The sequence below is a fragment of the Cotesia glomerata genome, linkage group LG1 (assembly GCF_020080835.1).
Source record: "Cotesia glomerata isolate CgM1 linkage group LG1, MPM_Cglom_v2.3, whole genome shotgun sequence".
NCBI classification, from domain to species: domain Eukaryota; kingdom Metazoa; phylum Arthropoda; class Insecta; order Hymenoptera; family Braconidae; genus Cotesia; species Cotesia glomerata.
Genome location: NC_058158.1, coordinates 8,131,100 through 8,143,502, shown reverse-complemented (window position 1 = coordinate 8,143,502; position 12,403 = coordinate 8,131,100). Strand labels below are relative to the sequence as shown.

At 28.7% G+C, this 12,403-nt stretch overlaps 1 protein-coding gene across 2 annotated transcripts in view; it reads left to right on the top strand.

Annotated features, from left to right (window-relative positions):
• The window catches only part of LOC123275182 (tyrosine-protein kinase Dnt), a 58,127-nt gene extending 50,759 nt beyond the window's left edge, over positions 1–7,368 (top strand). For both annotated transcript variants that reach the window (XM_044743131.1, XM_044743132.1), the window contains exons 3-8: positions 52–461; positions 675–860; positions 2,764–2,902; positions 4,373–4,674; positions 5,163–5,322; positions 6,555–7,368. In XM_044743131.1, the coding sequence (XP_044599066.1) occupies positions 52–461; positions 675–860; positions 2,764–2,902; positions 4,373–4,674; positions 5,163–5,322; positions 6,555–6,803 (1,446 nt within the window). In that variant the 3' untranslated portion in view covers positions 6,804–7,368. The remainder of the gene's footprint in view (positions 1–51; positions 462–674; positions 861–2,763; positions 2,903–4,372; positions 4,675–5,162; positions 5,323–6,554) is intronic.
• The last annotated feature ends 5,035 nt before the right edge of the window (positions 7,369–12,403 follow it).

Genomic DNA, 12,403 nt, shown 5'->3' with positions numbered 1-12,403 from the left:
CATAAGATGTATACTTTATTTATAACACGTATAATTTTTTTTTTTTTCCAGCTGCCGTACACGATGGTAGTAGACATCAGTAATCCCTCAGCCTTGAGTAGTTCTTTAAATATTTCACAAGCGGGTGAGATCCCCGTGGGAGGATTGCAGACGTGGGCGCTGGCACTTCACTGCGGTCCATATGACGCAGAGGTGGATTTGTCTCTACGCATAAGCGTCGCCCAGAACCGGCGAAACACCACCACCCTGGAAGTTCGCCGCAAGAAGATTTGCCTGAAAGACAAGAGCGGGTACCCGGCTCCCGAGGAGGTTCTTGTGGCAGCTTCCGGTTCGACCTCAGGCGGGCAAATATTCTACGCGGCGATTGGATGTGCTTGCGCTTTTATCGCTGCTATTTTTGTCCTCGTCGGCGCTTATTATGTCCGCGATAAGAAGGCGCGACGTCACCGTGATCCACTGCAGTAAGTAAATTTGCTCTGGCTAATTGAAATCCCCGTCCAAGACAGTACATCGTGTAAACTCATAACTCTCCAAGATAAACAATTAAATGTTTCACTTTACAAACTAAAAACTACGTCTTTTAATCTTTAAGTCCCTCAATCTCAATCTCTATGCCAACAAAAAACACTAATTACTCTTTTTTTTATCTTGTTCTTTCTTTCTTCTTACCCTAGGGAGTCGCGCGGTCTCAGCTCAGCTTGCAGCGTAGAAAGAGGAACGGGAATTGGACCAGCTCAAACATTTTTGTCACCGGAAACTCCACCGCCACCCTCAAGTGTTTCCGCCTCAAGTTATCGTCGACTTGACGACCGGCCTAGTCGGGAATTACATGAAAGAATCCAGGAAATTACTGTTCAAAGGTAAAAAAAAGATATCAATAACATTGAAAATTTAATATTACTAAAGAATAATGACAATAATTGTTCCTCCACTTGACATACATCCATTTATTGTTAGTTTTTATTCAATTTTCATTATTATATCCTCCTCTGTGCAATAAATAAAAATTCTTTTGCAACACTTTTTTTTAAATACTTCAAAGCGCTCTTAAGAAAATATAAAACAATAACAGTAATAACAATAAATAACGTGAACTTTGATCTTGAGTGCCGTACGCTCTGTGTCGTGGATTGTATTGTGTACTGTGGTAATAATAGATTGTAGGTCGAGTGGACGATAGTTTCTGGAAATTATTTTTAACTGATACGGCAAACCGGAGAATCTAAGTGATAGTCAAGAAGTCACGTACGGAGCTTGTGTCGTATAAGCACACAGTGTATTTTTGTATGTGCCACTCGGTCTGGATTTTATCGCAAAATCGATCGTTCAACGTGCTCAAGTGTTCGAACTAAATCTGTTGTTAATGGTATTTAATATAATAGATTTAATTTTTATACATATATTGTAATTTGTATGATCAATAGTACACAGAAAAAAAATTAACTTAAATCAAGACAAAAATTCTTGAGCCAAGAAAATAATTTTGAAGAGTTTCATGTCTTGAATCAAGTAAAATTTACTTAAGGAGGTATTGTGCAAAATCACTTTTCTAACAATATTCTTCAATGTTTAAATACGCGTACTTTTAAGTGTCCTCTATACGGATAAATTTTTTTTAATAGTCCTTGCAGTGGTAATTTTCGAAATATTACCAATTAAAAATCGTACATTTAACATTTATTCCCTATCCTAAACGTAGTTAGAGTGAATATTTTATTGAATAACAACCATACTTTTCTTAGGATTTTTTTGAAAAACTGAGAATATTTAATTGAAGTTATAACAAGTATTTTTTATCAAAAATAACACAAACGAGCGGTATTCATTTTTTTATAAAAAATGTTTGAAGTTAGTGACTTTTGATATTTCACGTGAGTGGAAGTAAGTGAGCGATATTCTGTAAAGAGAGGCAGCATTAGTGCGTGAGTAAGAAACCAATAGCCATAACCTGTTGGTGTCTTTTTCTTGCCACAATCCCTCCATAAACCAAGAAAAATTTCTTATTTTAAAAATGTTTTTAGTCAAATCAAGAAGATGAAATTCTTCATATTTATTTACTTGATTCAACACGGAAAAAAAAAACTCGAAAAATTACAGTATAAAATGTAAAATCGGTCCCGTCGTAATCAAAACTAGAAAAATTACAGTTTGAAACAACATTTTTCTAAATTCAATGTTTTAATTTAATATTCAGAGCTTTCAATATAAATATTACTTTCTACAATGTAATTCTTATAAAATCTGTAATAATTACATTTGAAACTATGATTTTTCCAGTTTTCATCACGAAGCGCCACGTTGCATTATATACTTTAATTTTTCGAATTTTCTTTTTTCCGTGGAGTAAAATTTTTTTCTGTGTATATATAATATGCAAATTCAGTAAGTGTAAAGATAAAGACGAAGTATTAAATTTTTATTTAAGCTTGACAGTTTGGCTATTCTATTATAAATTTATACTGGATAAATATACTTTGGCGGAACTGGTATAAATTAGCAGCGAGCAATTGTACATTAAAATGAGAAGTTGGTACAGTCGTGACAAATGTGTTGATACATTATTAACTTGAACACGCCCTTTTTGTGTAAACTCCGTGAAGGTATATTTGGATTTAGATTGGAAATACTGTTCCGGGATATTTATATCTATAACTTCATTTCAGAGAAGTTTATCAGGGTTGACTAATTAAGATTGATGGAAATTTTAATTTGTGGGAAAATTTTTAACTAATTTCGACGATTTTTTTCGCTGTATATTTATAGATGCAGGGTAAGACTGCTGAGCATAGAACTGGAGGGCACCTTTGGGCGGGTCTATCGAGGAAGTTATCATGAGGAAGGAGCTACTGCCCCGAGAGACGTTCTGGTTAAGACAGCAGCCGAACATGCTTCACAGTCTCAAGTAAGTAATTTATTGCATCTTTTATTTATTGACTTGAATAAAAAAATTTTATCGGGAATTTAAGGAAGGAAGTCCATGTAAAAGCCTCAAAATCGTTCATTTTTTAAAAATATTATTAAAGATGAAAAAATAATTTTATTGTTTTTAAACTTTAACACAACTTTATTGAACCTTTCTAGAGTACAAAAGTAATTTTTTTTCGTTTCAAGATAATTCTTTGTTTGCTGCAAAAAATCCGACGCAAGGTCCCAAACTACTCTATTTATCACTCATTAACCATTGATTTCAATATAAAATAATCCTCTGAAAAATAATCAGAATTTGAAGCTATTTTTTTGAGATTTTTGACCTCAAAAAAGTATTTTATCAACGCAAAATATCTGAAATTTTAGGTTTATCCTTCCAGTAGTAATAAAGAGAAAGGCCTCACCAAATTTCAAATAAATCGATTAATAACTTTTTGAGTTACAACACGAGCAGTTTTTAAAAATACAGTTTCGAAATAATCGCGTTTAAGGAAGTTCGAGCGTAACTAATGAGTCAAAATAATGTAAAAATTTTTTTTAAATTTTAGTCTTCCCAATATTCGTTAAAATTCTTTATTTAAATTTCAAATAATTTAAACAATTTAATAATTGATGATTTTTACTTACTTAATAAAGTAGAGTAATAAAATGACTTTGGTATTTATTACTTGCCGGAATAAATAAACAGATTTGGCAATGGCGCGTTTGATTATACCCATTACAGAGACGTGGATGAGTGTGTGAATTAAAAATTTCTTTCTTTGTAACTATATTTCTATCCTTTTCTTTTTTCTCAGCTGTTGACGCGATGTTGTCAAATCTTTATTCGAATAAATAGCTAACGATAAACGAGTTACAAACATAAAATTTGACTTTAAATATTTCAAAAATTATATCGGTAATGTATTATTATTAAATTGTTTTTATATTTTGCAATAATCCAAGTTTCTTGTGTATAGTTTTTTATCCGTTAAAGTTGGGAGGTTAATATTGAAAAAAATAATTAAAGTCTCGACAAAAGTTTGTCCGCCATAAGAGCCCGTGTATAAGGAGATAAAATATGTGATTTTTTAAATTTAATATCTAAGTAATTAAACTGTGAATCTTTCTAAAATTTTGGGATTAAATAAATTACGTATTTATTTATACGTATACTTAATTTCAAAGCTCAAAATTGGAAATTATTTTTTACATTAGATTCGCTCGAACCTCCCTCCTTAAACTTATAGTACGCACTCAGGCCCACTCTATTATATTAGCTATAAATTCGTCAATACTCGAGATTTTATTTTTCCCTCTCGTTAGTACACGCTCAACATACTATATTTTCAGATTATTAAAAAAAAATTGATTTTTTGAAATTTTTACATGGACTTCCTCCCTTAAAAAAATTTTAAACTTTTTTTTATTAGATTTTTTATTTTTATTTTTATTTTATTTAAAGGTTGCAATGCTACTAAGAGAAGGCTTAGCTCTGTACGGTCTGAGCCACCCAGCGCTGCTGACAGTTCTTGGCGTCTCAATCGAGGACAGAAGCGCTCCGTTCCTGCTGTACCCCCGGACAGGTTACAGAAATATGAAAAAATTTTTGGGACCAACGGGAAGATGCAAAGTAAGCAGCGAGGGTCCTCCGAGAGCTCTGACGACCCAGGAAGTTGTTGAAATGGCGCTGCAGGCAGCTAAAGGTGTCCAATACTTGCACCGCAAGCGTCTAGTGCACCGAGACCTCGCGGCGCGAAACTGCGTGTAAGTATTCTTGAAGCCAATAAACCGGGCAGCGAAAAAAATTCCTTGGGAAAATAAATAAAAATAAAAATAAAAATAAAAAAGCCAAAACTCGGAAAGTAAAGTCATTGCCTGGTTGTTATCGATTCAATTCCTCTCCGCGTTTAAATGGAGCTTTTGCACGGAATCGTTGCACTGAGAGCACAGAACACGCCTCGGGGATTCCGTAACTCAGTAATTAGAGGGTCTGTACAGACAAAAACATCCTGCACGGCAATTCTCTCAACTCCTCAATTCCTCAACCTGTTGTTTATTTATTCAACAACTCAACCAATCATCCTCTAACGATTAAATCGTATTGTACGGATTTTAATGGAACCCTTCACTTGCATTTACATTTTTATTTTTATTTATTATTATTATCATCTTATTTATTTAATTATTTATTTATAGCCTCGAGTATCGGATAATGAAATTAATTAATAGATCTTTTTAATAATTAATTACAGGGTGGACGATGACCTGAGAGTTCAAATAACAGACAACGCATTGGCGAGAGATCTTTTCCCACAAGACTATCACTGTCTTGGTGATAACGAAAACAGGCCGATTAAGTGGATGGCTATTGAAAGTCTTCTTACTAAATCATTCACTACTGCGTCTGACGTTGTAAGTTTTTAATTATTTAGTTTTATTATTTTGTAACAACTCGGGTATTCATCATTTTTTTTTTTTTTACTGAGCTATTTTTAATTTCAAGTGACATTAAGATATCGATTATTGATGACATAATTTCTTTTTTCATTACTGAGGCATAAATTATCAATTTTTTTTTAAGTCGACACAAAAATTATTGATAAAAATTTTTAAATTCAAAGATATTATGAATGATTAAATATTTAGTTTCATTATTTTATAACAACTCGGGTATTCATCAATTTTTTTTTTAAGATATTTATAATTTCAATTGACATTAAGATATCGATTATTGATGACATAATTTTTTTTTTATTGCTGAGGCATTAATTATCAATTTTTTTTTAAGTCGAACAAAAATTATTGATAAAAATTTTTAAATTCAAAGATTTTGTGAATGATTAAATCTTTTTTTATTGCAATAAATTTTTGATAATTAAAAAAATATTAAAAATTTGATCTAGTAATTAATTGTTATTTTTTTTCTTTAGAATAATCTTAATAAAAAATTTTAATAATAATTATTGACAAAAATTTTTAAATTCAACGATTTAGTGAATGATAAAATTTTTTTATTGCAATAAATTTTTGATAAGTAAAAAAATGTTCAAAATTTGAACTTTAATAATTAATAAAATTTTTTTTTCTTCAAAATAATATTAATAAAAAATTTTAATAATAATTATTGACAAAAATTTTTAAATTAAAAGATTTTGTGAATGATTAAATTTTTTTTATTGCAAAAAATTTTGATAAATAAAAAAATGTTCAAAATTTGAATTTAAGTAATTAATAATTTTTTTTTCTTAAGAATAATTTTAATAATAATTATTGACAAAAATTTTTAAATTTAAAGATTTTGTGAATGATTAATTTTTTTTATTGCAATAAATTTTTGATAAGTGAAAAAATATTTAAAATTTGAATTTTAGTAATTAATAAAATTTTTTTTCTTAAGAATAATGTTAACAAATATTTTAATAATAATTTTTGATAAAAATTTTTAAATTCAAAGATTTTGTGAATGATTAAATTTTTTTATTGCAACAAATTTTTGATAAGTAAAAAAATGTTCAAAATTTGAACTTAAGTAATTATTAAAATTTCTTTTCTTAAAAATAATGTTAATAATAATTTTTGAACAAAATTATTGTTTTCTTTAGAATAATATTAAATATAATTAATTGAAAAAAATGATTTTTTAGTGGGCGTTTGGTGTCTTGTTATGGGAATTAACAACACGAGCACAACAGCCGTACCTAGAAGTTGATCCGTTCGATATGGCCGCATACCTGCGAGACGGTTATAGACTCGCGCAACCAATAAACTGTCCAGATGAATTATTCGCGGTGATGGCGTATTGTTGGGCGATGTCATCAGACGAGCGACCGACCGTCAGCCAGCTAATTGTTTGCCTCCAAGAGTTCCATACTCAGCTGACCAGATACGTCTAAAACTAACAAAGTTCCCTTAGAGCTACAATTAATTACCAACTGCTAATTATTAAACTATATTATTATAAATTATTATTATTAATAATTGTTGTATAGAAAGACTGTTATTGAAAGTGTCCCCAATGTGCTTGCTATAATAATTTTTTATACCAAAAGTATAAAAAAAAATTATTATACTTATGTATATATTTTTATTAGTACTTATGCGGATGTATATTTTTCTCCTTGTTGTTTCGCTTTTATAGGAAATTCATTATATTAAATATTGATAATTATTACGAAGAAAAAAAAATTACTTGGTCTTTTAATGCATGATTTAGTATTTTTAAAAAATTTTAAATGCCAATTCAGTGTTCAATTATTAAATAGATTTAAATATTTAATTGAAATAAAAAATAAATAATTCCGCTTTCAAAAATTTAAATTCTAAAAATAAAGACGAATTTATAATAGTGCTGATGAATTTTCATATTTATAATATATTAAATAAAATATAATGCCAACAAACTAATGAACCTCGCGAAAAATAAATATTTATGGATGTACGCATAAATAAAATTAATGACAAAAATTAGTTGTAGATACCATGTGATAGATAAAAAAAAAAAAAAATCGCTACTGCTGTTTATTAACGTGCCAATTTTTTGTATTTTTGTAAATACTTATAAATAAATAAATAAAATAATTATATGTTTAATAATACCTATAAGTAGACGTAATAAAACCGAAAGACTGTAAATATTGAACAGATTTAAAAGTATATAAATATATAAATACAAAATAAAATATAAATATATTAAAAATGTAATAAAAGCGAAATAAAAATCGCAATGTAATTTATTCATCCTCTTTTTTATTTTTATTACCTTTTTTTCCCTTTAATATATTTTAAGGCTGACATATTTCTTCATGTAAAAGACGAAAATGAACTTGTGGAAGACATAAATCTCAATGATTTTGTACATCTTCGTTTGGAAAGGCCAAGTCACCAGGAACGAGCTATTTCCGGCCTTTATTGGTTATTCATCTCTGTTTTATCTTATTTATATGTTCAAAATATCTTTCGGACTGTGTAATCCTCGTAGAAACAATTTATCAAACGATTTAAACGCGTAACTCCAAATTACTAATGATTAATGATCAATAATGTCCTCTGATTTCTGTAAGCATTTAATTTTCTCTAAAATGTGACACTTTTATGGTTACAATATTTAAATTTATCATCCAAAATACTCAATTTATGTTTTTGTCTAATTGAATTTTCTAAAAACAAAATAATCCACTGAGAAATAAATTTATAGACTACTTAAACCAATAAATACAAATTAAAATTTTTTTTCCGATAATTGGGAAGTAATTACTCGGTTATTTAAAAAATCTAGTCAAATTATCGCCGATAAACTAGTCCAAGTTACAAGTTTAATTAAAATCCGTAAATTCGTTCGAGAAAATCCCGAACAAAATTAAATTTCTTTTTGTGTCGACCCGGTGGGGCATCGCCACTTATTTTATTGATTCCTAAGGTGTGTAAAAATAGCTTCTACATCCACTCGTGTATCCAATAGACCTAGATGCTTATTATTTGCTCCAATTAATTCATCTTTATCTTCCACATCAATTAACTCGATTTTCTTCCATTGATTTCTTCACTGTCGATTATTTTAATTATTGATTTTACTTATCATAAATTTGATTTTAAATTAATGAGCTTTTTATCTTCTCAATAAATGTTTTTTTTTTATAAATACAAGAAAAACTATTTATAGTTGCAATAAAAACTATTATTAAATACAATAAAACAATAAAAATTATTTTTGGTAATTATTTAACATTTTTATATTTTTTTTTAATTCTGCTTGTTTTTACGGCGGATTTTTGATAAAAAATGTCAGGAAAGAAAAAAAATAAAGATTTTGATCGCTTTTTTGCTATAAAAAATTGGAAAAAATTTTGGCTCTTATGTTTTTGGATAAAATTGCTATTTTATCTTTTTTGATATTTTTTTTTTGAAATGTATATAAGAAAACGATCAATTAAAAAAAAAAAGTTGAATATTGCAATTTTCTAAAAAATTTATAAATTTTTTTGAAAATTTGTTAAAATTATAATAATCAACTTTTTTTTTTTTAATTGTTCATTTTTTTATGTATTTAAAAAAAAAATATATTAATAATAAAATCATACAAGCATTCATTTGTTGTATCTGCGATACGGCTTTGGAGAGAACTACCAATTGAAATCATCGAATCTTATAGTTTAGAAACATTTAAAACTAAAGCCTTTGAATTTTTCATTAAATTAAAAATTAATGGTAAAATGGCAAGTCTCAGATAAATCTGGATTAATCTCTGGAATCTACATAGATAATTTAGTGTGATTTATTAAATATCACTACACTATTATGTTAACTAATCTAAATTTATCCTACTATCATCAGTAAGTCAAATTATTATTGCAATAAAATGTATTATATGTCGCGTTACTATAACCGTAAGGGCGTATCTCAAAATATATGCCCTTATGGTTCCGCAGAACCATAAGGGCGTATGAAAAAATTTTTTTTGCTCCAATCAATGTAAAAATGTTGAAAATATTAGCATCTATGGAAAAAACGAAAAAAAAAATTTTTTTTGTGATACGCCCTTATGGTTTTAAGAAAACGTTTTTCTAAAACCATAAGGGCGAATCCTGTTTTTTCGGTTTATTATCAATTATGGGTTTTAGAGTGAAAAAAAAAAATTGCAAAGGTAATAGAATATCACTCCACAACTTGATTTATGTCAACAAATAATTATTTAAGTGAGAAAACTAATAAAAAATTAAGGAAAAATAAATTCATCAGAATATTACTCTAATGCCATCTCCATCGTCAGGATCATCTGTGTCTAAGATTATAAAAGTAAAAAAAAAGATTTTTTAATTTTTTTTTTTTAACTAGATAATGACAAAAAAATTTATAAACTATGACCATGGCTGAAAATTAAACTTTGATAGTACCGATGATATTTTGTGGGACAGTGCCTGATGTACAAAAATGATTTAGATCATCAAACTTGCTTCAAGATATTAGTATTGAAGAATCATAACAATTCTCAAGAACAAAGTTCTTTTTGAATGACTTTTTTAAAATTACAGTTCTAAATGGCTTACAAAACTCTTTTGTTAATTGTAAATAGATCTGAAGTAAAAAAAAATCAATTTTGAAAAACTTTGAGGCTAATTTTATTAACTTGAAGACATACCGATTGTTCTCAAGCAGTTATAAATTTATTTTTTCTTAATTTTTCATTCGTTTTTTCACTCAAATAAATATTTGTTGATATAAATTAAGTTGTGAAGTGATAATTTCTATCACCTTTGCAATTTTTTTTCTTGGTCCGACCTATAATTGGTAATAAACCGAAAAAACAGGATATGCCCTTATGGTTTTAGAAAAATGTTTTCTTAAAACCATAAGGGCGTATCACAAAAAAAAATTTTTTTTTTTTCGTTTTTTCCATAGATGTTAATGTTTTCAATATTTTTACATCGATTGGAGCAAAAAAAAATTTTTTATACGCCATTATGGTTCTGCAGAACTTTCCAAATTATTTTTTCATTACTGCGCGAAGGTATTCTCGTAGCACATTCATCGAAAATTATCAACCAGAAATCGAGAATTCCACCGTGTAGTTTTGCGGAGTTAAGAATTCAAGAATCGTATTGGAGAATCCACCGTCTAGATATCACGAATGTTCAGATCGCAATTTAGATGAAATATTTATTGTAGGTAGTTTAAATGACAAACTCAAACGTTGGAATACTAATTATAGTTCGACGACCTAGGTTCGATTTGCCTCACCCAATCTGCTTCAATTTTAATGACAAGTACTACGGGCCAGGATCGATTTTATGCCTACTCTATAATACCAGCACAGTCCATAAATACACCTATATAGCCCGATAATATATTAGAGAGTGTTGTAGTATTTAAGTGGAGTGATGCATCGTATCGAGGAAACGGATCTCTGTCATTTTCCGGTTGATACGAGTTCACAGGCTCTTCATCGTCACATTCCCATACACATGAATAGTATCAGTACTGGTATGTAGTATGTAGTATGTAGTATGTAGTATGTAGTATGTAGCATAAGGGTATTTGTGATTGTAGGGATGGATAATCTATCTTGGGTACGGTCTGCTGGTGATACTTGAGTGAGTACTTATATGTACAAGTACACACGTAAACTCTACACACATGTATGTCCAATTCGTAATTGTATCCTGGAATTCCCAATAGAGCTCATCGATTTTAGTCACGGTGCATTAGCTCTTGTGTCTCTTCTTTCATCTACGATACTAATTTAATGGCTTCCGATACTAAATAGACTTTCAAATCTTTAATTTATAAATCCACGGCTAGTTAATTATATAATTAATAATTAATAAAAAAATTAAGACAAGAAATCGTTGAGGTCGAGGGAAATAATAAAAAACAATGAAACAAAATAGTATAGAGGAACTAAGAAATAAAAAATAATTGGACGCAATTAAAGCATCAGTAATACACAACAACTATAGAATAAAATAAAACGATAATAAAAGATTGTATATTTAACTCTCCTCCAGCGTGTTGTAATAAATTCAGGGTTTTAATAAAATATAAACACCATACACACTTTGTTCCAGCGAGGGTGTTTAATTAAAAAAAATTTATTATTTAATATCATAATTATTTTCGCTGAATAAAATAATTTATAACGAGGTGTAAACAAAGTAAATGTGTATGTAAGAATACTAACAATATAAACTGCTGGCTTGTAAACCTGCTGGGCGGATCATTTATTCACTGCTCAACTCGCGAGTTCCTCTTTTTTTATCCAACATCTTTTTCTCTCTTTCTATCCTATCGTTTGTTTTGTTTTTTTCATTTTACGTAATGACATTGAGATATACAGCTTGGGTATTGCAATGTAGCTATATAGCACGCGTTCACTCGCCTCCTAATTGCACACTTGCTTCTTCATCGTAATAAATAAATGTACATTTAAGATCAGATTAATATCATCTATATTATCAAGAGAATAAGAGAAAATTTGTGACTAGAGCATTTATACGAGAAAATGGATTTTTATGGTTAAATTTGGTATCGTTGCAAAGGTTTTGATCTGAAGTTGTGCTTTTTCAATGTTTCATATACATTTCTATAATAGTTTATTTATTATGATAAGTTTTCGAAGTAGTTATGAATAGATTCGAATTTAGCGATAAACAAAATTTGTTTATTTATTTATTTTGTTTTTATTACTCATGCGGGAAAAGTAGTATCTTGGCACTCGCTGTTGCGGTTGAAAAAGAGCTGTTTGCCCATTTTAAAATTACGTGTGAGTTTTTTCATAAATAAAACTGTTATTTGAGTGCGACAAGTAAACTTGTCGCACGCAATTGGCTGTAAAAACTGCTAAAATTAAAATAAATAACAAAAAAAAAAAAAACACACACAATCTAACTGTCAATATTAAAGAAGTGAGGTTGACATTACAAAGTTCATATTTTTAACGAAAATAAAAATAATTAATTAATATTGAGCTATTTAATTGTGATGAAAATTAATATACCAG